This window comes from Lycium ferocissimum, chromosome 4 (assembly GCF_029784015.1).
Source record: "Lycium ferocissimum isolate CSIRO_LF1 chromosome 4, AGI_CSIRO_Lferr_CH_V1, whole genome shotgun sequence".
Lineage (NCBI taxonomy): Eukaryota > Viridiplantae > Streptophyta > Magnoliopsida > Solanales > Solanaceae > Lycium > Lycium ferocissimum.
In genome coordinates, this window is record NC_081345.1 from 29224991 (window position 1) to 29250487 (window position 25497).

General features: G+C 35.9%; 3 protein-coding genes across 5 annotated transcripts; 1 reads left to right on the forward strand and 2 right to left on the reverse strand.

The window, feature by feature from the left end:
* The first annotated feature begins 216 nt into the window (after positions 1–216).
* Positions 217–7596, forward strand: LOC132052161 (protein STRUBBELIG-RECEPTOR FAMILY 7-like). 2 transcript variants are annotated; one of them, XM_059443547.1, is made up of 17 exons: positions 217–773; positions 805–900; positions 1917–2049; positions 2166–2237; positions 2338–2403; positions 2507–2578; positions 2669–2740; positions 2981–3052; positions 3140–3205; positions 3286–3345; positions 3439–3752; positions 4474–4760; positions 4958–5223; positions 5996–6128; positions 6682–6818; positions 6921–7077; positions 7189–7596. In XM_059443547.1, exons 2-17 carry the CDS (start codon positions 819–821, stop codon positions 7309–7311), a joined length of 2112 nt encoding a protein of 703 aa, XP_059299530.1. In that variant the 5' UTR covers positions 217–773; positions 805–818; the 3' UTR covers positions 7312–7596. The 2 variants fall into 2 exon arrangements, with proteins under 2 accessions (XP_059299530.1, XP_059299531.1); XM_059443548.1 differs by lacking the exons at positions 217–773; positions 805–900 and having other exon boundaries at positions 1921–2049; positions 2170–2237.
* A 900-nt stretch (positions 7597–8496) lies between these two features.
* LOC132052162 (26S proteasome regulatory subunit 7 homolog A) lies at positions 8497–16791 on the reverse strand. Its single transcript, XM_059443549.1, has 10 exons — positions 16599–16791; positions 13243–13324; positions 13026–13117; positions 12866–12943; positions 12246–12307; positions 11269–11413; positions 10905–11123; positions 10646–10827; positions 10258–10433; positions 8497–8924 (listed from the first exon to the last, which is right to left on the reverse strand). The coding sequence occupies exons 1-10, from the start codon at positions 16689–16691 to the stop codon at positions 8767–8769; spliced, it is 1287 nt and encodes a 428-aa protein (XP_059299532.1). The 5' UTR covers positions 16692–16791; the 3' UTR covers positions 8497–8766.
* Positions 16792–19443: 2652 nt separating this feature from the next.
* Positions 19444–25497, reverse strand: LOC132052163 (uncharacterized protein C23H3.12c). 2 transcript variants are annotated; one of them, XM_059443550.1, is made up of 8 exons: positions 24978–25497; positions 24284–24348; positions 24102–24200; positions 23272–23319; positions 22352–22454; positions 21443–21514; positions 20728–20868; positions 19444–20098 (listed from the first exon to the last, which is right to left on the reverse strand). In XM_059443550.1, the coding sequence occupies exons 1-8, from the start codon at positions 25176–25178 to the stop codon at positions 19952–19954; spliced, it is 876 nt and encodes a 291-aa protein (XP_059299533.1). In that variant the 5' UTR covers positions 25179–25497; the 3' UTR covers positions 19444–19951. The 2 variants fall into 2 exon arrangements, with proteins under 2 accessions (XP_059299533.1, XP_059299534.1); XM_059443551.1 differs by lacking the exon at positions 22352–22454 and adding an exon at positions 21678–21747 and having other exon boundaries at positions 24978–25489.

Genomic DNA, 25497 nt, shown 5'->3' on the forward strand with positions numbered 1-25497 from the left:
TTGACATCTTCCCCTCTTTTTCACCAATCTTAATGTTTAATCAATACTGGTCACCTGATAACGATTAAGAATAATCTGGTTAATTTTGTACCTTAGTTACAAGTTTGAGTTCCCCAATAAACCCACAACCCGATACCCGTAACTCTCTCCCTCCCTCACATTTCTTTCTTTTCCTTTTTTAGCTATCATTCGTTCCTTCTTTCCTTCCCCCGGCACTAACTTATCAACATTAACCTATTAACTGCAATTTGCTTTCGCATTATATCATTAATTTTCCAGTCCCTTTAACTGTTCCGGCAACAATCTAAATTTACAGTCAGTTTTACTGACGATATACATATAATATAATGGTATACTTCTCCTGCATATCGATTGGTATTCATTGAATTGATCATATACATGCATGCAGGATTTATATCTGTGACGACGTCCCAAGCAGCATATCTTTGTTCCCTCATGATATCGATGTGAATAAAGAAATTTATTAAGGGGTGATCAGGAGTTTGGTTTCCTCTCTATATGATTCTTTAATTCCCTTATTATCAAGAGGATTACTCTTTTTTTTTTTTTTTTTTTTTTTTTTTTTTTGTAACAAAAAATAAAGGTGTGACAAAGCCTCCTTGTTGCCGAGCGATATATAATTTAAATTCGATGGATCAACCTTTAAGTTATTATTACTATTGAATCCATCGAACTTTTGAAATTATGAATTCAAAATATTTAAAACTATTTGATAATATTGAGTTCATTTGAACGCCGTGGAAAAAAGGCTCCATCTGCCTCGGCCCAAGCTGGTGTTGTGGTGAAAGAGGGGCAGGATGAGCTTGGCGTTAATGGTGGCCTTACTCTTGGTTCTGCATGGCAGCAGCTTCGTCCATGCCGACACAGATCCATCTGACGGTCAGCTTAATTCTATATCTTTATTTCTGTGCGTCCTTGCAGTTGCATGCAGATTTTAAAAATATTACTACCGAAATTAATATATTCACGGACTGATTAATTGGGAAGTAACTAACAAAGCTTCTTTTATTTTATTTTCAAGAAAAAGAGTTAATGGTCAAAAACACACCTGAATTATCACTTTTTCGCGAGTTTCACACCCAACTATCAGTTATTCCCCCTTTTTTTTTTTTTTTTTTTTTTTACCTAAACTATCACCGTCTATGTATTAAAACACACCTCATTAGGCTAACTATTAGTTGTTCCGTTTTTCTAACTGAACTATCAACTATGTGTGTTTTAATACATAGACGGTGGTAGTTCAAGTAGGAAAAGGAAACAACTAATAGTTTGGGTGTGAAACTAGCCAATAAGTAATAGCTCAGGTGTGTTTTTTATCATTATCTCTAAGAAAAAACTTATGTAAACTAAGAAAGAATTTTGCTGTTATGACGTAGAACACTTATTACTACTTTTTTTTTTTTCTCAACCGGTGTCCGATACTCGTTGCCCGATTCATCTGAATTTGCATTGTGTAAGGTTCGTGCAAGGTCCATTAGGAACGGCTATTGCACTGCATATCTGATGCCTTTTCTCTTTATTATTTTGGTTTGGTAATAAAGGTGAACTTTGCCAGCTAGCTAGGCTGCTAATTTCAGTGAAAAGCCTGTGGAAAATCCAAAGTGTTCACAGAATAGCTTAAAACTTGTGGTCCTAAACAAGTCATGATATTGTTGTGGCTATATGAGCATCTTATTAAAGATTTAAAAAAGGAATTCTATAGTATTTTCTTTTTGATAAATAGAAAATCGTCATTTTTATTAACTGGAATGAAGTATTGTTTGATTTTAATTTTTTTCAAGTTGTTCTTAATCTATCGCTGTGCGTGAATTTATATATTCTCAATGAAACATCAATTCAGAATAAAGCTTGAAATGAAAATAATTTTGTTGGTTGCCTGCAACTTTGATTTTCAGCTTCTGCACTGACAGTGATGTATAGCTCTCTAAATTCACCGGGGCAGCTTACAAAGTGGAGCTCATCAGATGGTGATCCTTGTGGAGAATCCTGGAAAGGTGTTACTTGCTCGGGCAATAGAGTGACTGAAATGTAATGCTACTCTTCACCATCCTATCATTTTCCAATATGCATTTTATTTGATGACTTCTCGTTAGTTAATTGATTTGGCAATTGCTCATTTTCAATTTTCATTTATTTTCCTTCAGCCAGATATCCGGTCTAGGACTCTCTGGATCAATGGGATACCAATTAACAAGTCTGACATCTGTAACCAACTTGTAAGCTGATCAATGGCATTAATTACTATTTCCTTGATTAATCCTTCTATAATTTGTATTTAAATCCTAAAATGTTGTAATCCTTGGGGTTAATTTGCAGTGACATAAGTAACAATAATCTTGGAAACCAGATACCTTACCAGCTTCCTCCAAATGTGCGGAGACTGTATGTGTTAATATATGATTTTTTTTCCTGTTCTCAATTCCAGGCTCTAGTTTTTTTAAAAATTACTTTACGTGTATATCTGACCATTTGCCTCGTAACACAGCAACCTTGCTGGTAATAGTTTTACTGGTGGCCTACCTTATTCTATCTCACAAATGAAGTCTCTTCAATACTTGTAAGTGAAATCTAAAATTAAATTGACCTCTATAGTACAACTAGGCTCATTGTGTTAATTTTCTTTTTAATTGTACACGTCTGATTGTAGAAATGTGAGTCATAATCAAATTCAAGGAGAACTCAATGACATGTTTGGATCACTTTCTTCTCTTAACACACTGTAAGGCCTATTTCTCCGTTTTCTTATATAGACGGATATTACCCTGTTATGATCGAGATTTTCAATGTATCATGTACTATTCTCGATGGATTTATAAGGTATCTTCGGTTTATTATGTAAATTCTTGCCGCCAAGTGAAAGTTCTAGAGCCTTCAACATGTATCTTTCTTCTTCTTAGTTAATTACATTTATGCTTTATCACATGTTGCTTATTTTGTATTGTTTACATTTATGCTTCAGGGATATCTCTTTCAATTCAATGACTGGTAAACTTCCTCAAAGCTTCCAGTCACTGACTAACATGAAGAAAATGTAAGACCAATATCTTCCGATTCATTATTGTACTGTATTTGTTGAGTGTCCTTCAAAAATTGAACTTTCCAGTATTGTATTTTGCAGTTACCTGCAGAATAACCAGTTTACAGGAAATATTGATATCCTCGCCGATCTTCCTCTTGATGCTCTGTGAGTTAGGCGCATATTTTTTCATTTCCCGACTTTCAGTTACATATATTGTTTGACATGCTGATTCTTACATGCTTTAGGGATCTTGAAAACAATCAGTTCACTGGTGGGATTCCTGAGAAGTTGAAAGGGATAATGCAGTGAGTGTTTCAGTTTGTCAATTATTGTTCATCCTTGAAAATTTGTAGAAAATAACTTTCTAACTCTACTCGGGATTTGTGATATAATTGTAGAAAATCTAACAGTAACACAGGAAGCTCAGGGCCTGCGCCTCCATCTCCACCTGGTGCACCCCCAACGAACAGGTCCAGTACTCGAAGTAACAAATCCAGTGGCAATGGCAGCCCTTCAAATGGTGGAGGTAGCAGTGATAATGGTGAGAAATCTGGTATAGGCAGTGGAGGTGTTGCAGGAATAGTGATATCAGTTTCAGTGGTTGGAGCAGTTGCAGTAATATTTATTATCAAGAAAAGACGCAGAAAGTCGTCAATAGACATAGAAAAACTTGACGTTCAGCCATTTGCTCTTGATTCACAGGAAGTAAAAGGTATATTACGTTATGGCCTTTTTTTTGTCAGTTGAGAAACATAGCTGGTCATTTGACTGATACTTTCTTCAATATATCAGCATTTAGTCCACATGTTATAAATCTAATGTTACTTACCCCGGTGGTTAATATGGAAAATGAGCTTTGCTGCTGGGCTGTAGCCTTTAATTGGTTCATAAACTATTAATGTAGCCTTGCAAGGGATTTTGCTCATCTAGAGTAGAAATAACAAAGAAGGAACAAACTTTACTATCATACTTTACAAGTTGATGGACTCTTAAAGGTCCAATCGTAAAAAGAGACAAAAGTTTCTAGCTTAAAGCTACAAAGACTTGATGTTAGAAATTCAGCGGACTTTAAAAGAGGTTCGGAGTTACCTGGTGCTTTTGAAGCTTAACAGTAGAAGGGAATAATTCAGTTTTATACTCTCTTTTGGTGGATAAGATCCTTTCTTCCATGTTATTTAGTTTGAATATAGAGCAGAATTTATTGCAGTACATCAGCAAATCTTTTGGCTAGTTTGAAACTCAGCACCCTTGATTACTGAAATGTAGATGTCTTTATGTAAGACCACTCTTACTCGGGATGCAACTTCTGTATTGTCATTTGATCAGAGTTCCAACTTACGTTTGCCCTTTTTTAATTATTAGTAATATTGTTTTCATTCTTGTGTTAGCTTTGATACCTGGATTTTCTATTCATCCCTCATTTTTGGTTGCAGAAATAAAGCTTAGCCAAAATTCCTCCACAACAAGCGTGAAAGCTGTTGAATCTCCCACTGCAATGTCTCTAAAACCTCCACCTATTCATCCTCCGAAATCCTTGGATGGAGATGACGTATCAGCAAAACCCGTTGTTCCTCAGCAGAAAGCTAGGACAGCTCAAATAAATGTTGAGCAATATTCAATTGCAGACCTACAGATGGCTACTAATAACTTCAGTGTTGAAAACCTTATTGGTGACGGATCCATTGGGAGTGTATATCGGGCTCACTTTGACAATGGCAAAGTAATATCTCTTACTTGTAGATACCCATAAAAGAAAAAGAAAAGGAAAAAGAAAATCTGCATGATAAATTCTTTAACTGATGCAAGTGTAACTTTAAGCAAAGTTCAGTTAACTATTTCTTGTTACAGCTAACATTCTCTATGCTTATTAAAGTGATCCTAAACGTTTAAGTTCCTATTTTATTTCAAATGCTGTAGGTTCTCACTGTCAAGAAACTTTATTCATCTGAGCTCCGGAATCCTGAAGATTTTCATAAGATGGTTCCTGACATATCCCGGCTGGATCATCGAAATGTAACTGAACTGGTAGGTTATTGTTCAGAAGATGGGCAGCACCTACTGGTTTATGAATTCCACGAAAATGGTTCTCTACATAATTTCCTGCATCGGATGGATGAAGATAGCACGAGACTAACATGGGATAGTAGACTCAAGATTGCACTTGGGACAGCAAGAGCACTAGAGTGAGTTTCATAATCTACAAAATTACTTCATTGAGCATCATATAAAAGTAATGCAGGTTGGAGCAAACTTTTGTTAGATTAATTTCTGGTTTTTTCAGTGGTTAAATTACCCTATCTATCATAAATATTCTAGTATCTGAATCTTCATTGGCAATTTTTGGAGGAGAAACAAACTAACATCATGAAAGTAAATCGAGCACTTAGTCTTGGGTTGCGATTTTTTTTTTTTTTTTTCTTTTCTATAATTGAGAATTCTCCAACAACCGGTGACGCATGGTTCGAAACTTGGTCAATAATGCCCCCCCCCCCCCCCAAAAAAAAAACTCCCCTCCTCTTAGGCTTTTGTCTGTTAAAAGGTTTGGACCTATGATGTGCACCTAACCCATACATCACGTCACGTGTTGCGTTCTTACCATTAGACCAAAGCCCTGGGGGTGTCTCAAGTTGTGTTTTTTACTGATAGACATTCTTTAGTTGACTTTCATTTAATTTCACAGGTTTAAACTGGAAAGATCACTGAATGTAGAGCTTTAGTTTTCCTTAAACATTGATGACTAGTATGTAAGCATGTAAAGGAGTTTCATTATTTCAAATGCAAAAGCAATTAATGTAGCCTGCTGCATATTATCTTGAAGTTCTAGAACACAAAGTATGCAGGCTTTCCATTAGATAGCTAATCAAAGCTTCACAATAAATCTTTTATTTGTAGTTGCCACCTCTACAATTTTTATGAGTAGGTTTATTCTACAAGCTAAATTTAAGCATTTTGCAGGTATCTGCATGAAGTTTGTTCGCCATCTTTAGTTCACAAAAATATCAAATCTGAAAATATTTTACTTGATGCTGATCTCAATCCTCATCTATCGGACAGTGGATTGGCAAACCTTATGGCTGATGTAGATCAGGTAACGACTTGTGTTGTGCCTTACTATAAAGTGTTCAGTGGGATTCTTTTGAAAAATATTCTCATGCAAATATAACTCAGTTTCATATAAACAAAATAGGCATCTGGGAGTCGATATATTGTTTTAGATGAATGTCATGGTGAAGAATAATTGTCATAGACCATAGAGCAAAATGACTTCACACACACATGCGCTAACAATTCCAAAAACCTCTCATGCATTTTAGTTTTGATTTTATTAGATTGAATCAACCATTTCGTTTACATAAGAAGAGTCAAGAAGAAATAGTAATTCTGTAAAATATTGAGCATCAGAACTAACTACATACGGGATAAAGCTTATCATAGTAAGAAAAGAAAAAAAGATTATATTCCCAGTATAAATAAAGCAGTATCCAGTGTGGTCTTTTTGATGAATTCAAGTGTCCTGTTTCCTGCGCTTCTGTATACCATTCAGTATAAGTTCAAGATTTTCTACTGTTTGTACAATTTTCTAAAGCTTCACATCAGTATCTTCAAAAAGGCTTCAACTTGGACCTTTTTTTCCCCTATAGGGATTGAACCATAATATAGAGTCTGGATATGGCGCACCTGAGGCTGCTATCTCTGGAAAGTGTACAACGAAGAGTGATGTATACAGTTTTGGAGTTGTTATGTTGGAACTGTTTTCTGGACGAAAACCTTTCGATAGGTAAAGTTATTTAAGCACATACATTTTCCAATCCAAATCTGTTGAAAGGGAGTTTAGAGAGAAATTATATTTCTAATAATATGTTTGCTCTTCTATACTCAGCTCGAGAACAAGATCTGAACAGTCTTTAGTTAGATGGGCAACACCTCAGCTCCATGATATTGATACCCTGGAAAAGATGGTGGATCCAGCGCTCCGTGGACTCTATTCTGTTAAATCTCTATCTCGGTTTGCTGATGTTATTGCTCTTTGTGTTCAGGTAATATATTATTTTGGGTTGACAGAGTTCGTTCAATTAATAAATCTGCTATATATGCTTCTTTTTTTTCAAGAATGTTGTTCAATGGTTGTTTGTTATATGTTGTGTCAGCCCGAGCCTGAGTTCCGACCACCGATGTCAGAAGTGGTACAAGCATTAGTTCGGCTGGTGCAACGAGCAAACATGAGCAAGAGGTTATACGGTAATGATCAGGATCCAGATGCTCAAGACTAAGACCGGCAATATAGACTTACTCCCTTTGACTATTCCAGCAATTTCTCTAAATTGTTTGCTGTTTATGGGAGATTACCATGAAGATCTCGTTCAGTGCAGTGTATTCAATTAATACCAGATGCTAAAATCTGTTCTCCGCATTAAAACACATATAGCAATAGTAACTTGTCTTAAGCAAGAACCATATTAACACATACATGAATGGATATCGGCATTGGTACAATGTTCCTCAACATTGTTATACACGGCAGATTATAATCGACATCCTATCGATAATATGCAACTTTTAAGCACAAATTAGAAACCTAAAAAAAATTCATCTTAATTGAACTACACTGATGAAAGTGCCATTCTTCGGAAGAAATGAGAAAACTGAAAATTTTATGTTAGATGAAATGCAGCATATTTATATTCTTTAGCAGGGAAAATCAGAACTAGGCAAAACACAATTTCAGTAACCACTATGTTGCATCCAAATCTAGATTTCTACTTAAATGATGAGCCACGGACAACGTAAGGTACACTTCCATACGCCTGTGCTTGTTTGCTCTAACACGGACCAAAAAAATTGGTTAAATTTGATGTCAAGTTCAACTCAAAAACCAGAACAAAATGACATAATTCACGGAGACAACTGTTTCGCTTGCTTTTGTTATATGTTGATGGAACTATTCTAGTTTCACTATAGCTCCATCAGGAAAACGAAGGGAAATAGTTCTTAGTTCCAACAGTTAGTTTGTAGTATAAAGAAAACCAACTTATCATTTTTTTTAAAAACAAAAAGCCATTGATCCAGAGCATAGAGTTTCTCGGCAACAGAATTATATCTGCTCCAACTAAGCACAGTTTATCGAATGTTGATTCCTATTGCCTTTTTCTCTATCTTGTTCTGAGGTAAGTTGCAATAGTGCCGAAGAGCGAGCACAACCTAATGCTGCTCTGGTGGCAGTGGTTTATACTTCCATAGCAATTATTATGGCACCGCTAGTTTTTGAAGGTGTGTTTGAGGCAACACCGGGATAAGATAAGAGCTAAAATATCTGAACGCAAGCAGAAGATAGAAACAAGACTGTCTCCTACCCTGACAAGCGGAAGAGCTGACAGCAGAAGTCAACATTAACCATCTTAACTTTTGAACATATATTTTTCACGGGTATGGAATTTAAGATGAGTGAAAAGGGAAGCTATCAGAAATTACAACTTCTCAGATTTAACTCAAAACAGCAAATTCTCAGACATTACAATGCACATGTTGGTCCTGTTTTTGTTGGCAACAACCAGAAGCATCCAGAGATCAATAAGCAGGTATAGAAGTCTAGTAGCCAGACAGGTGATGAAAAGGAGGATACAGCATAATTATCAAATACAGTACACATGATAACTAAATATCGAACAGCAATGTCACTCCTTCCCTGCCAGTGCTCGATCGTTCGTGCCAAATAGGAAGTAGCTCAATCAATTGTAGACCATGTACTTCGGTGTAGCACTGAATTTCTGATATCCTTTAATGACCTTATTGACGGCATCTAAGAAGTCTTTCTCAGTAACAGTTTTCCTCCTTGCTCGAATAGCATACATTCCAGCCTCCGTGCACACACTTCTTATGTCGGCTCCTGGAATAAACGACATCAATGAAAAAGTCAAAACTACTACTCTTTACAACAATATTTTGAAATTTTAAGTGATACATACAAGTGAACTTATACTTATCCAAAAATAAATACAAGTGAACTTATTATCTTTTAGTGAAGGTAAACCTTCTCTAGTAAATCAACCATCGCTGTCTCTGAAGTTCCACAAACATCCCTACATATTACATAGACCTCCAAATTTGCCACCATCACTTTCCTCAAATTGTTGAACTGCCATAGAGTTGGCAAAAGCAGCTAGCTTATGCCAAATTCACTCTTCAGATATATCAAACTAAATTATAACATCAACCTCTTCCAAACTTCAACTCTGGGTTCTGCTACCTTAACTTTGGCTTTAACTTGTTGATGGACAAGCTCAAAGAGATCTCATTCTGTAAGTACTCACCTAGAATTCCTATTGATATAATCCCCTCCAACATTATGGGTACCAAACCAAGTAATCTAAGTTCTCCTACAACATTAGGTATGTAAACCTCAAATTTCATTTCAGTAGAAATGTTCAAGATTACATTAACAGACTGCCCTCGAACAGTTAGATTTTTTTTTTTTTTTTTTTTTTTTTTGGGAAAATTGTACATGCCCTCCTATCAAGCAACAAGAGAAGCCCGTCATCATGGAACAAAAGTAAAGTTGGATTCAGAATGTAACAAGAAAATATTGGAATGAGAGTAATAGTGGGTGCCTTTGCTGACACTTGCACATGATACAAGCTCATACAACCAAGCAACTCCTGATTTAAACTACCAAAGGACTATACTCCTCCCTCTCAATTTTGACTCAGCATGACAATTAAGATGAAAGGTTTGATTTGTGCATAGTGCAGCGTTCAATAAGGAAACTTGTGAAGCTGCAAGTTAGTTCATACTTTTTCAAGAATTGGAAAACAAGCAAAGAGACACTTGAAAAGTAGGGCACATTTTAAGCTTGAATTATGTCGATATTTGTAGCTGCAGTAGTTAAAAAATCTGAAAGTTGTCGGACTAGGCTTGGCAAAGAAAACATCAGGGTTTAAATTTAAATTCTCGGAAGTTGTGAAATCATATAGAATTAAATAATTGCTGAAATATGTAAAAAAAATAAAAAATTGAGAAATTAAAAGTGAGTTCAGATGTGGTGACACTTCCTCTTCTAGAAGATTATTATACATTTTGTCCAGACAAAAAAAGGAGGGCATTATTATTATAATCAGAGAAAGAGCTTTTTAATAGAATATTGTGCACAAGTTAGATATCAAGTACGAAATTGATGTTTAATATGTAGACATTCTTTTATATGTCGAAGCCTATGAGATTACCTGTAGAGTTTGGACAGAGACGTGCCAAAAGTTCAAATCGAATATCCCGCTCACAGTTCATTGTCCGTGTATGAATCTTAAATATCTGGGTCCTACTTTCCAGATCAGGCAGACCAAACTCAACTTTTCGATCCAAACGTCCAGGACGTAGCAATGCTGGATCAAGTGTATCAGGCCTGGAAACAAATACAAAACGAAGTTACATTTGAGCAAGAGTAACAAGCTGCATTATAGCAGTTAGCCACCAAATATAACAGCCATGGATAACACCCAGTTTGAAGCACTCATTTATCAGGCTGCAAATAGATCACCCAAAGTTGTCCCAGCAACTGCAAGCCACAAGAGAGACTACTGGGACGAAAAGCTAAAACAAAGAGAGAACATTAACCTGTTGGTCGCCATGAGAACCTTAATATTCCCCCGAGCATCAAATCCATCTAGTTGGTTCACAATTTCAAGCATGGTGCGCTGGACCTCATTGTCTCCACCTACACCATCATCAAATCTTGCACCTCCAATGGCGTCTACTTCATCGAAAAAGACAATGCATGCCTTCTTAGAGCGTGCCATCTGCCATACCAAAAATCCAGTCAGGAATCAAACCACAACAACTTGCTTAAAATGTTGCCAACACGGTTACTTCTGACCTGGAAAAGTTCACGAACCATCCTAGCTCCCTCACCAACATATTTCTGAACAAGCTCACTACCAATAACACGAATAAAGCATGCATCTGTTCGATTTGCCACTGCTCTAGCAAGCAGTGTTTTACCAGTACCGGGAGGGCCATAGCAGAGAACACCCTTTGGGGGATCAATTCCAAGTTTCACAAACTTCTCAGGGTGAAGCATGGGCAACTCAACAACCTGTAGTTAAAAGCAAAATTCATTAAGCAGGTAAAAATATCAATCAACTTTGCAAATGTCTAAAAGATACAATACCAGGAATTTTAAGCATGACAAGGTCAGAGTCGGACAGATAACAAATAATATAATATACAATCATCAGTACCTCTCGCATCTTTTCAATTTGTTCCTTGCATCCACCAACATCATTATATGTCACATCAGGCTTCTCCTCAACTGTCATCATGGTAACACTAGGATCAATTTTGGGGGGCAATGGAATCTGAATCTGATATTTATTCCGATCAACCCTGCAAGAATAACAATAAGGTCAGAGAGACTCTGACAAGATTTAGTAAAGCAGAAGTTTTGGCTAGTTTATCATTGTTATATAATGAACTAGATTTTCCCACTAAAGTTTCTTTGTTCCACCGATAAAGCATGATAACACTAAGGTATCCCAATACCAAAAGAAAGCTAAGCAATTCAATTATATCCACAAGGATTTTAACACTTAATATTGTCATAAAAGTGCAAAGGTCAAGCTTTGAGACCAACAATTAGCAAAGAGATACATTTTATCAGGTTAGGTGAATCCACCACACCTATTAAGCCACAAGCTATGTTGCTCGGTCTCTCCAAAAAAAGTCATTGGATGCGTGTCGGATCCTCCTAATATAGTGCATTTTTAGAGGATCCGACACTGGTCCAACAACATTTCTAGAGAGTTCGTGCAACATAGGCCATAAGTGCTACTTCAACCATCCATCAAGGACATGAGTACTGTGATTAAGTGGACAGACCAGGGTGGAATTGAGCAGGCACATTAAGGGAAAGCTCCAGATAATCATCCCCAATTAAGCAATGGATAACTAGTTACTGCAAATCCTCACCAGTTCTCAGTAAGATCACTATGTTCTAAGGGATCTTTTTTTTTTTTTTTTTTTTTTTGATGAAGGGATCCTTATGTTGCAGTCACCCGCTTCCTTTGACAAACTCACTCTTGTGCAACATGACGTATTACTCTCAAATACAGCTACTAGAAGACAATACACAGTAACTGCTTTTGCTTAAGAATACCACTTCAGAGGCTTTTTTCTTTTTGGGATGTAAGTATCTATTGAGGGGGGGATAAGAATTTACCCGACTCGCATGCCTTCTTCTATATCGGTTGGTGAAACTTTGTCACCTAATCCAACAACAAACTGCAGGTATAAAATGAGCATGGCCAAAAAAGGTGATCAGAGTCCTTTCATTAAAGAGTGAATCCAACAAACAATGCTGCACAGACTTCCGCGATGACTAAAAACATAAAATCATACACCCGACCCCAAAGAAAAGGGTAAAACCTTTCAGATTGAAGACACAATAACCCGAAAAACGTCACTTACCAAAATAATAAATATTAACATAGAATATGTCCAGCTTATAAGAGTAACATATTTTCGTAGAAGAAGGATTGGTAAAATTAACAGTTTCACTATTCATGATAACCAGATTATTCACATGTTTAAATTGAACTTCTTGACTATCAATATATCTCATAATTATCACGCTCAAAACCTTATCTCATAATTATCACGCTTAAAACCTTCTTCTTATGTCTTGTTAAGGAAAACATTCGATACGCTATAGCTCAAATATAGATTTTGATTCTCCAGTTAACAGTAAACCTGGCTTCCCAGGCACCCTTCTTCCAGATACCCCTGTGTTGCTACAAGCTAGAATTGAACACGATACTATGTTGGAAAGCATGATGATACCTTCGCAATTTGCTTGACGTTTATCACATATTTGGCATCTTCAGTGTTGGGGCTAATTATCTTTGTGCATCTGGCAACCTGCTCCAAAAGAATTCAATTAAAGCTTCAATCTAACTGAGTAATAAAAGAGCAACGGATTTGTATTTCCATAAAACCATACCTGAAGAGGCTGCTCCTCCTGCATCATCTGTTTATCAGAAACCAGATCCCATTGACTTGGTGCAGCTAACCCGGTGTCAGACTCCTTAATACCTACGGTAAATTAATAAGATGTAGTTCATAAGAATATGCAACAAAGAAACACAAGGTTTAACAAAAACAAAAAGAAGTCCTTTTACATAATCAAATACAAAATCAACAAGAAATATAACACATACCACATAAATCATTTATCTTTTTAGCCATTTCCTTGATTTCCTTTTCAGCTTTCTTTATGCTGGTCGAATAAGGTCCCAGGCCCTGTACAAATCATTATATTTTGTTGAGAGGTCATAAGAACAATTAATAAATTGTGAACTGCCACTGAGCCAACGCAAGAAACATATAATTACAAATTCTGCAATTCCCAATCATATCTTGCATTTCATCTACATCGTGTAGTTCATGTAGAAGGGTCATATTGCACCAAACAGCTAGCAAAGAAATACATATAATATTAAAGCTAAGTATGTTTCTTCTTTTGCTTCAATTTTATTTATTTTTTTTATATTTTTTCAAGCCATATAGTCCACCATGTGGCATGAGGTTCGGTGTTCCAAGTCTTCAAGGACTTTTTGGTAAGTCCCTGTCTTTTCCAGCAGTGTCTCAAGTATGGAATTTGGCATGGTCCACCTCATGTCAGAAATTGCCAGAAACAAAACATTATAGTACATTATTTGTACAAATTTGATAATAATGAAAAAACAACCACCACGCTAGTATGAACACGGCCAAAAAAAAAAAAAAGAGACGATTTTTTTAGGAAAAGATGAAGCTCAATATATAGTTGGCAAGCTAAAGACGTGATGTTTTTTAAACAGGTCAACAAGACCCAAATAATGCAGATAGTGTATTTAGCATAAAGGTGCCAAATGTTGCGACACTTGATCTGGACACACACCATTTCCGTTTTTCAAAGTGACTGTATACATGTCTTGCTATGTGCACCTGTTAGTGCAAGTAACTACACTTTTTTTAACGACGACGGTTTTTGGACCAACATGTGCCCACCTCGCTGATTCAATCTGATACCAGCCTTCTCCCAATCAGTGCATGCATCAGCTAACTTTACCTACCAAGCTCAGTTAGATGATGAGAAACAACCTCACTTTTTTTTTTGCTTCGGCTGGGATCTGAACCCTGGTGTTCCATGATTCTTGTTTGAGCTCACATGTGGTATTTATGTGAATAATCAATATCGCATTCACAAACAATGAGCAAGGACTACATAACCTGATTACATATTGTAAATAACCACTCATGAGATTATGAGAAAATTTAATTCATGTGGCTTGGTTTCCAAATTACAGATTTAGCAACGATGAGGTCTCAGGTTCCAATCCCAATGGAGGCAAAAAATACTAGTTGAACTCTTCCCATCTGCCTAAGACTTGGTAGGCAGAGTTACCTGGTAACTGTGCTGGTAGGAGGAGAGCAGGGGGGAGGGGGCTGATACTCGATGGAATAATCTAGGTGCACAGACCAGTCGAACACCACCGTCATTTAAGAAAAAAGTAAATATCAAATATTTGTGTCATAAGCCTTCTTCAATTCTTCTTAGAACTTAATAATTTCTCAAAAAAAAAAATATATATATATATATATAAGATAAATAAGCAATTTTCTTCTATATTTTGCCCTCAAAGCTTATAGCTCAACCGACAAAGGTGGAGGGACGTGTGACTTAGACCAAACACCAAAGGTTCGTGCCCTGCGCTATACAAGTTAAGCCTGGTAATTTAGTGGAGAAGCGTAGAAGGGCAGGCCATTATACCCAAGCCTTGAAACTAAGGGTTGGCCCCGAACGGATTTCTCAAAAATAAAAATTTTTTAAAAAAAAAAAAAAAAAAACACTATTTATATTCTAGTTTTAATCAGTGGTACAATTGATCAAGGCAACTTATCCATGCATAACAGAAGAGCGTCAATACCCTAGAGTAACACAAACCTACCAAGCTCTCAAGTATTAGCTCAATAGATGGGGAATCACCTATGATGATGGATGGAGCTTATGTAGGAGAACAAGAACAAGAACTCCCACTGGAAGTATAAAAGCAGAAAGCAACAAATAAGGAACAGGAGATCACATTGGCCACACATTGTGCCGCTGCATTTTACCAAATTTGCACAAGAATGGTTCGGACACAAGTATAACTCATATTTGCAGAGATATAAACGTTCTGATATGTTTCTGCCTCTCAAACATGGCATGTATTCAGGTGGAGACTGGAGAGGGCTTGAATCTTTTTTTTAAAAAATCTATGAGCCACAAAATACAAATTAGAAAGCACAAAAAGAAAAGAGAAAAGAGTTGATATAAGCAACATTAAGTAAAATAATGGATCCTCTCAGACCATAAAAATTTATAGTTTATGCTATGACCAATTCTGGTGACAAGTCCCACAAGTGAATTAGCAGTTCCATGGCTGCATATGCGGTTAAGCACGCGTGACCGCTCAAGGGCTTTTTAGAAAGGTGGCAAGAGACGACCAAGGACCCTATGTTGATACTAGAAACATAACTTTAGAGGCTGTTACTAGATAGAGCGAAGCTACACCCAGAGGCAAAATTATTTCCCACTAAGGCATGCACCTTGATTGACTTGATTTCTCCCATTGAATCGGTCTTACTGCCAGTAGATCAAATTGCATCAGGATTGGGAGGAATGTTCCGATAATTGAATTATCTGTAGGGCTATGCTTTCAAGATCAATTCACTTGAGTGAGACAATATAGAGTGGACTTTCCTGTTAAGCTATATTTAAGTAGGTTCACACCTAAGTTCTTGTTTCTAGAGAGTAGATGAGATTTGGAAACATGCTCAATGTCATTTGATTGAATAATGGAAGAAGTTCTGAGAATAATGAAAAAGGGAGATGCTGCAAGCAACCTTAACAACAAACCCTCCACCTAAATCCTAATAAACGGAAATCACTAACTTCAAGAGCTCTAGGGTGTGTCTAGTATGGAGGAAAACATTTTCCGGAAAAAAATGTTCCCTTGTTTGGTTGGTCAAAATATTTTGGAAAACATTTTCTCTAGGAAAACAAGTTCCTTCAAATTGAGGAAAATGACTTCCCTAATGGAAGTAGGTAAAACAAGTTCCATGAGTGACTTCCAAGTTCACTGTCCCCCCACCCCCCGCCTCCCCCCGAACCCCCACTCCCCACCCATCCCACCTCCATAGTGTTTTGGAAGATTACATATCAACGCTCTTGGGATAATATTTTTTTCCTTACGTACCAAACGCTAGAAAATAAGTAAGGAACTCACTTGTTTTCCAAGAAAACATTTTACCTCATACCAAACACACCCCTAGTGTTTTTCAAGTTTCTAACAACAGAAACAGACCAAACAATAATAGCAAAACCATCATTTCGAAAAATTCACGACATTAACCTAATTAGTCAACAGTCGGCAATGAAACATTAACAATTCAAAGTAAATTAAAACCAACAGGTAAAGCCAATATGTACAGGAAAATAATGAATGCAAAAAAAAATTAGGGTTAATAAATGAGGGAGAAGAAAGAGTACATAAGTCTTAAGTAGCGCAATATCATCTTCATCTAGTGGCGGTGGGTTCTTCTCGTCCTTGATCTCATCTTCTATATCTGCTGCGGGTGCCATTGATTTCAGATACGTTCCTTCTTCTAACAAGAACAGAAAAGATCTGTGTTTTTTTATTTTTCTTGAGAAACAAGCAGTAAGGAAAGTACAACAACAATGAGATCTCTTCACTCCATAAAACCCCGGTACATGTATGTGCGGATATATCCAAAAGCGAAATAAAACTTAAATCGGACTGGTCCTTTTTTATTTGGGCCCAATGGTCATAGAGCCTGTTTGGATTGGCTTATTTTAGCTGCTTTTAACCCAAAAGATCTTTTAAATGTTTTTGAAGTGTTTAGGTAAAATAAAAAATTGCTTAAAAGCACCTATTTTTAAGCTACAATAAGCCAAAAGATAAGTCAAAAGTCATAAGAATTTTGGTCCCTCAATGCAAATAACTTTTTCGTGGGAAATAAGTTTATATTTTCGCATCATAATATCTACAATTTATGAACGTATGCCCGCTAGGCATAATTTCGATTTTGAAGGGCAAAATATAAAGACCAGCCCATTTGAAGGTCAAACCGTGCAATTTCTTCATTTTTAGGACCCCCTAGTTGAAGAATAAGAAAATTATAAAGTTTTTAAACTTTTACCCTCCTCAGGATCAACTTCAGACTTGTGGGTGAAGTTCCTAACTCAGACGCAAAGGTTTGAAGTAAGCTTTAATTTTGGATTCTTCAAGTATTACTCTATCTATGTTATGTGAAGATGAAGAAAGAAGATAACTGAAATCAAAATATTGTAATTGAAATTCAAAAGCATGAACATTTGTTTACAATTATGGTTTTCAACTACATGAATCTTGGTACGTAAAATTAGTGAAGTAGCAAAAAAGAAGAAGAAGCGTAGGGAGGAGGAAGAGTGCAGATCTAAAGTTTGTCAACACTAACTAAACTTTAAATAATTTTTAAAAATCAATTATGTATTAAACAGGGTAAATTTATAAGAGGATACCTAGTGTTATTCCTACCAGAAGGAAGGAGAAAATTTATATGCACCTAGTCGAAGTTTCAACTTGCAGTGCATGCCTTGTGAGATTAATTTTACTAAAATCTCTCTCTTTCAAGTTTTGTTTAACCAGTTTTTGATTTGGGAGTAATACTGAACTAGTTTTGAACCATATGCATTAACTTACTCTATTGTGCAAAGCTATGTTCTTAAGTTTTGTTAGCTCATGAATTGATTTTACCATTTCCTTTCAACTTCTTCAAGTAAAATTTTACACATTATAAAGATAACATAAACGAAAAAGAATACTATTATTATTGCAAATTATTATTAAAGTAAAAGACAAGTTTAAACGAGAATAGCTAAATATCATTTTTCTTATATTCATTTTTTCATTTTCGACTGTGGGGTTATAATTTTAAAAGGTGGGAGGCGTGAAAGGATTATGCATCAAGTGATTTAAATTTGTCTTGTAGCCAGTCATTTATTGAACAGCCAATTATAAACAAAAGAAAGAAAACAATAACATTGAGAATATAAAAATCCGAAGTGATCGATGAATTTTTTAACTTGAGAAATTTCATTTGACTCTCCAAATGATAGGCTACATCATCTGAACCCTCCAAAATCACTTTTAATGTGTCACTTGGACACAAAATAGAAAAAGTGTCATTCACTTTCGTTGGGCTAGATTCCAAATAATATTTTTCTTTCTTTTTTTTTTTCTTGAAAAAGCTTATACCTTTTTTTCTTTCGTTGACATTTTGCACTGAGTAAATAACTAAAGAGGACTTTTTATTCATTTTTTAAAATAACAATAACTTAATCCAAAAAGGAAAGCAACCCACCCCCTTTACGTCATCGTCTTCTTCGCCCCATTTTTACTTTCCCAAACCTCGGCAATTTTTTCCTCCTGCACCTCCTTTTTTTTTCTTTGCTTTTTATTTCTTTTCATTCTTCACCAAAGGAAAAAAAATTCTAAATAACTAATTTTCCTCCATTTCTTATTCTTTCTAACATTGTCGTTGTCCTGTCAACACTGGACTACCCCATCACCGCCATCTCCGTTCATGTGATTTTGTATTGAGAAAAACAATACTCTCTGTTCGCGATTTCTATCTAACACTTGAACTAAAAGAAAGAATTTTATTTTGTTTATTATAAGAAGAAAAAGAAAAAGAGGAGCTCGCCGGAGGAGTGGTGGTGGGGACAGGGCGGGTGACGAGGGGAATAACAAAGAGAGGCGAAGGGGTTAGGTGGGGGTTGCTGGCGGGGGTTGGGGGTGGGGTGTGAGAAGTAAAAACCAAGTTTTCCTTTTTTTTTTTTTTGTTGATTATTGATATTAAAAATTATTTTTCATTTTTTTTAACTGTAAATTCGTTTTTATTGTTATTTTGAGGACATGTGACACATGTCATCATTTTATTCATCGCTTTTTCATTACATCAGTGCGTGCATTACACGCACCTCAGTAAAAGTGATTTTGGGAGATTCAGATGATACGAGTCTTAGTTGAAGGATCTAAATGAAATTTCTGGATAAGTTCGAAGTGACTTCAGCCAATATAAAATAGAAGCTAAACATCTTCTAATGTGAAGCTCCGTATGAATAATTTCAGGCACGCCACTTCCAACATACAACCTAACATTAGTCGCACTGCATTTATATCTTCATTCAATCGATCAACTATTTCTGCTCAAGCATTCAGACTTTGCAACGAGGCTGGTTTGGTTTCATGCACATCTAAAGTCCGAACTTAAAACTGCCAATCAAATCACATTCCGGTCAAGCACCATAACGCACTACCAATCAAATCACATTCCGGTCAAGCACCATAACGCTTTAATACAAGTTGGTTCATGAAGCCACAGTTTTGAAACTAAGCTTCTTCGTGACCACTAAAACAAAATAAAAGTGATACAGCTTTCGAGTCCACAAAGCTAAGCTACAATTCTAGGAAGATATTATTGCAGGAAACACAATTGAAGCAAGGAAACTTAGAGGTAACATTTTTGTTAGCGGTAGTGGATGCAGATATTTTGTTCTAATGTTGTTACTTTTGTCATTCCTGTTCAGAGATGTCATACAAGGGAGCAAATGCATAGAGACAGAATTAATTGAACCAGGACACCTTCCCAGCATTCTCAGAAAATATAGGGGAAAAAGCATTTTGTTGAGTCCTCCTGAAGTAGTTGTAAAGATTGATATGAAATCCCTTGGTTCTTCATAGCCTTGTAGTGTCTGGGAAGCTGCTTCGATCATTCAAATTCTCATGACCCGTTCTTTCAAGATTGATATATGGAATGACTTGCAGCACTTGGTAAAAGTCAGTACAGTGAGTGTTTGTACTTGATAACATCCATTGTGTTCAAGTTAAATCTCCGGCAGATATCAGATATGGTCGGCTCACTTAGACTATCATTAGATTGTCCAGATCGAATAAGCTTTTGAAGGTCTTCTGACGGCAATAATACCTGTGAATACCACCAAATGCAAGACTGCAGTTAATATGCATTTCAAAGGCACCTTTCAAAAGCAGCATAAACAAACCAATGACTCCAACCATTAGCTACAAGATTATCTATCCATGGCATGCTTTGCAACATGGAAGCAAGTATAGAAAGAAGGATAAATGTCAGAATGAAGCAACTAAATAATTAGAACTACTCTGATGATGCAGAAAAATGATGAATGTATCTGCCAAAATCTTTTACATGCATCTATCTAATTAAAGGTACACATGCAGACTTAAGGAACAATCGCATAACCATTATATCCTATAAGAGAGCGGCTAAAGAATAACTGCTGAAAGGAAGCAGCAAACAAAGGAAGACGAGAAAATTTTGGCAATTCTCCTAGTTAAGTTCCATAAAGAGGGACAAATTAGAATATCATGTACAAAAGATTAATGATGCATGCGTCCACCTGCAGAAAGGAAGCAGAAACAAAGAAAGACAAGAAATTTTTATTAATCATCCCAGCTAAGTTCCAGAAAAAGGGACAAATTAGAATATGATGCATATGTGATTAACAAGTGCCATATTCCCAGTATCATATTGCACTTATTTCAAATAATTTTGCCAAGTATCAACTGAAATTCTACCCATGGTCGACTAATGCAGTTGTTTGTTCTCTGTGGGTCATCTTTTGTATTTGTACTCTTGTCTGTTGTTCCTTTATCTGACTTCTGGTAATTCTGGTGATGGGAGCTGTTTGTAACTAATCGAAGAAGATTTTCACTTCCCTGAAGATCCAAAAACGTAAAGGTAATTAGCAACCTAAACAGCCTCTTAAGAAGAGAAGATAAAATACCAAAGCAACAACGTATAAAAAAATCAATAACAAGATTGTCTGTAAGGTGTAAGCACAAATTGAATTTTAGGCACATTAAACTTCTAGTACCTTTCAATTCTATTTTTATTTTGTATAGTGTCGGCCTGAGATGAATTTAAATGGGGAATAACATGGCCTATCAGGTTCATATAACACCCCCCCCCCCCCCAACCAACCAACAAAAATGTTTGGACTGAGACCATAGTTGTATATATACAAACACATTAAACTTTCAGGGGGTAAATGATTTGGAAGAGTGGAAGCAGGGGGGAGAAATGTGACTGGACAAATACAGAAGAGAGTTGTGCAGTGAAATGGAATCACATGATGGACTCTACAATTGTTATCTAAGTATATGAGAAGGCACGTGTACATATTTATAGCTTTACCAATGTAATCCAACAAAGAGGAACTATTTACATCTTTTCACTATAAAAGGCATGCGCCAATTCTCAACATTCTAATCAGTTCGAAATATTGTTCACCTGAAGAGCTCTCCAGTGAGAGTATGTCCGAAATAAGACCCAAAAGAAAGGTATATTAGGCAAGGGTAGCACCTGCATGACATGAAAATAATTGAGAAAAGCAAGAGAATCACAAGACTTTAAAGAAAGAGGATCACATAAAAAGAGGTGCATAGCAAGAAGGTAGTACATCTTAATATGATCAGAAAGAGAGAAACTACAGAAAAGACTCTCTTCATAAATAGTGTGTCAATACCATGAAAAATGATGTCAGTGGAAGCAATGTAACCGATCCATACAAGTACTTCTTGTGGATGATAGTCCCCCTGGTAATAAAGTCGTATATTAATATAAAATATACAGAAGGAAAGAGTTTTTGAATTATGTTAGATTACAATACCAAACAACATAGGAAACTATCATCCTTAATTAATAGCAAACACTAATTCAGGGTTCAGAATGAGGAAAGTTGGCTGGGTGACTTGGTCAAAGTTAAAAGAATTTGTTCCATTGTCTCTTGACATAACTTCAATTAGACTCAAATCAATGATATAGTCATTAAGAAAACATATAGTCACTAGATATTCAACACAAGGAAGTTTCTTTTCTGCAAAATAAAATGCATTGTCAAAGATTAATATCTCAAACAGTGAGATAAACTTCAGGATCTACTTTAAGATATTGAAACCAGACTCACACAATTAAAATAAGAGCTACACATTTTTGCAGGCAGGAGGATGAATCTGCTCACACAATTCTTCATGTCAAAATCTGAGATGAAAGGAAGTGCCTGAGAATGCACTTTCTAACCATCTAACACGGGTAAATGCTTTTGCCTGGCCACCGGAAATAAGTTACCATGCGTGATTTATAACCATAAAAACCTGGCTTCATTTGGTCTAGTAGATTACAAATGCACAAAACTCTAACCTTAACTAGAGTATGTTCCTCCACAGCAGAAAGAGATTTTAAATCCAACCAAGCGTGGTAAGGATATGAACTCTTTGCCAGAGTTTCAAGCATCTGGTTTTTTCTGCAGTGAATATACTAGACAAGTTGCAGTAGTGCAGAAACCACATTGAAAGAAAGGCGACTTATAGGAAAAGATACAAGATAACAGAATAGGTTAAAAAACTTGCTTCTTGGTAAAAACATTAATAAAAAGGATCACAAATGGAAGATCAGAGCTAAACTGTTAATTTTTGGCAGTGGTGACACAGAGCAAACCATCTAGGAAATATTCTCAAAGGAAAATTGAAAATGAAATATATTATAGAAATCAAAGAAGAAGATTCTATTGAGGTATTGATAACAAAGTTAGCGAATCATAATATTAAAGTTAAACTTGACTTCTTGGATTTTGTTAGAGAGGTAAGAAGTAGCATTATTAGTATTAACGATTAAGTGTGTCAAACATTTGGGAAGGCCCAAAGTGGAAAGTGGATCACATAAATTGAAATAGCGTGATAAAAGCTGTTTTCTTTTCTAAGTACACAATCATGATCTTACGGTTCATAGCTTATTGACTTCTCAAGCCAGTAATCATAAATGGTAGAAAACAATGGTAAATCTTCTGTTACATGGATAGATGGCAGCCGAAACAAGAATTTCCGGAATAAGAGATACATGCCCTAGGTTTAGAATATATGACATACTAAGTAAGACTGAAGCTTCAATAGATTGGTGTAAGAAATATCACGAAAGAGGATGAAACATGCAACGAATTGCAGAATTACAAGACCTCATGAGAGAGGGAATATATGAAGAAGATTTGACAAAAAACCCAGTAAATGACTTTGTGCAAGGAAGGCTCAAAAAGCAACTAGGAAAAAAAGCATTTTATACTCTACCTCAAGGCAATATGACGTAGCCTCCGCCGAACAAGCTGTCCATTTAAACTGTGCGGAAAGAAAAGACAAGATTGGTGCAAACAGCCGGATAACATGTAAGATGTGATCATGTAATGTGACTTTCCTCTTTCTTTTCTTTTAATCGCACATACACTTGGAGATAAAAAAGTAAAACACGGTACTTAAACTGAAGAAATAGAAGCAACCTTACGGTTAAAAATGTAAAAGATATTCTGAATGTGGATATATATGTAGTCACTTTAAAAAGCTTTTCTCCTGGATGGAAAGTGCACTTTGACATCAACTATCAAAGTGCAGTCACAGCTATTGAAGCCAAGTAAAATGTCTCCAATCTTCCTCAATAAAAGCATGTGAAACCATCTCTTTCTCTAAGTAACTCCCATTCTATAATGCCATGACATGTCCTGAGAACTTAGGAATAAGATTACATTCATCTGACTACATGACTTTACTTTAAATGCTCAGTCTTTGATCCTCATTACTAATGAATACTACCATTTTCATTTCTGCTGATAACTACAACCAATTAGACTGTTATATTTACTTGCTCATGTCAAGCAGATGAGTTACAATTCTCTTTAATAAATCTAAAATAAAGGTCGGATATGCATCTAACATTTGTTTAACTTCAAAATCATGTACAAACACTGCAATTTCATATACTCATTAATACATAAAATAAGACCTATAATTATTCAGATTCTGTACGACTTAAAGGAACACTTGCATTACACAATAACAATCCTGCACTACACAAATCAAGCTCCAACTCAATAAATGTAAAAACAAAAGGTGAGAAAGGCACATACCTTGAGGGATAGGTAATGTCAACACGTGTTACCTCCTTAGGAATGGATTTCAAAAAGATCTCTGAAGGCTTAACACGAGAGAGAAGCCGCAACCCTAGCCTAACATCACCAATTGTCCAATTAGTTTGACCATCTTTGCCTACACTAGTACTCCTTTTGGAAGAAAAGCTAGAGATTTTTACCCGTGAAGTTTGTTCTTTAAACTTCCTGCCGGCGCTTTTTCCAAATTACTCCAAGCTCTGTTCATCTGAGCATAGTAACAAACATAGCAACAATTTCATTACCTCATATTAATATATATTACTCCCTCTATCCAATTTATGTGATACTTTTCGTTTTCGAGAGTCAAATTGACTAAACTTTGAAGCTAAATTGGATTAGATTAACTCAATATTTTAAAATTAAAATTTATATATTTGAAAACTACATGAAAGGTACTATACGTTGCAACATTTCTCATATCAATTTGGTGGGAAAAAAAAAATGCATCCTAAAATATTGGTCAAAGTTCATGCAGTTTCCAAATTACTCCAAGCTCTATTAATCTGAGTACAGTAACAAACATAGCAATGATTCCATTACCTCGCATTAGAACGTATTGAACCAAAACTTTCCCTAATAAAGGGAAATTTTCAAAAATATACAGCTTTCGAAAATTATTACGCCACGTAGCCCAATATACAATACTATACAACATTATACCAGTGGGGAAAGCATTATACATGATGCATGTATAATAGTGTATAAAAGGTGCTTATACACAAATATGTTGAAAATCGGGTGTTTATACACCAATTATGGGCTACGTGGCGTAAACATTTTCGAAAAATAGACATAGAGAGTAATTTTCCCAAAATAAAATTTGCAGATTAGAACCTTATTGGAGGCGAAATCAACGACGACTTCAACATTAGAGTTGAACGAGTTATGAGCTGATTTGGATGAAATCTTCTTCCAGAGATCTTTCAATGTAGAAGGAGTATTAGAAGACAGAGTTTCAGATTGTGATGACTCTATCGATCGGCTGAAGCACCAGTTCCTTCCCCTGATTGGAAACACTACTAATCTAGCCTTCATTATCGTTTCAGTGCACGATTTTCAACTGAAGATTGTTTAATTGATTGTCGTTATTTATCGTTTATGAGGAACAGTGCGGATTGATTCCAGGGAAAGGAAGGAGCTGAGTAGGAGCTGACAAAATTTAAATGTATCACAAGAAACAAGCATTTTGCTACGTGGCTACAACTTAAGATTTTGGCGCCGCCTTTGGAGGATCTCTGGATTTACACCTCAGCCCTAGAAAACTAATTTGGATCTCATCTCAACTCCTAACATTGGGTTACAAATTAAACCACATATTTACAAGGATTTTTGTACTACACAGCACTAAAGTGAC

Excerpts from the sequence above, each read along its gene's own strand:
- LOC132052163 (XM_059443550.1), bottom strand. The coding sequence starts at position 25,178 with ATGAAGGCTAGATTAGTAGTGTTTCCAATCAGGGGAAGGAACTGGTGC. Across the intron at positions 24,349-24,977 it reads TTGATTTCGCCTCCAATAAG|ATGAACAGAGCTTGGAGTAA; the intron begins GTTCTAATCTGC and ends TACTATGCTCAG. Across the intron at positions 20,869-21,442 it reads CTCACTGGAGAGCTCTTCAG|GGAAGTGAAAATCTTCTTCG; the intron begins GTGAACAATATT and ends TTGGATCTTCAG.
- LOC132052161 (XM_059443547.1), top strand. The coding sequence starts at position 819 with ATGAGCTTGGCGTTAATGGTGGCCTTACTCTTGGTTCTGCATGGCAGC. Across the intron at positions 2,741-2,980 it reads CTTTCTTCTCTTAACACACT|GGATATCTCTTTCAATTCAA; the intron begins GTAAGGCCTATT and ends TTTATGCTTCAG. Across the intron at positions 6,819-6,920 it reads GGACGAAAACCTTTCGATAG|CTCGAGAACAAGATCTGAAC; the intron begins GTAAAGTTATTT and ends TTCTATACTCAG.
- LOC132052162 (XM_059443549.1), bottom strand. The coding sequence starts at position 16,691 with ATGGCACCCGCAGCAGATATAGAAGATGAGATCAAGGACGAGAAGAAC. Across the intron at positions 13,325-16,598 it reads TTGCGCTACTTAAGACTTAT|GGCCTGGGACCTTATTCGAC; the intron begins GTACTCTTTCTT and ends TGATTTGTACAG. Across the intron at positions 11,414-12,245 it reads GAAGAAGGCATGCGAGTCGG|GGTTGATCGGAATAAATATC; the intron begins GTAAATTCTTAT and ends TTATTCTTGCAG.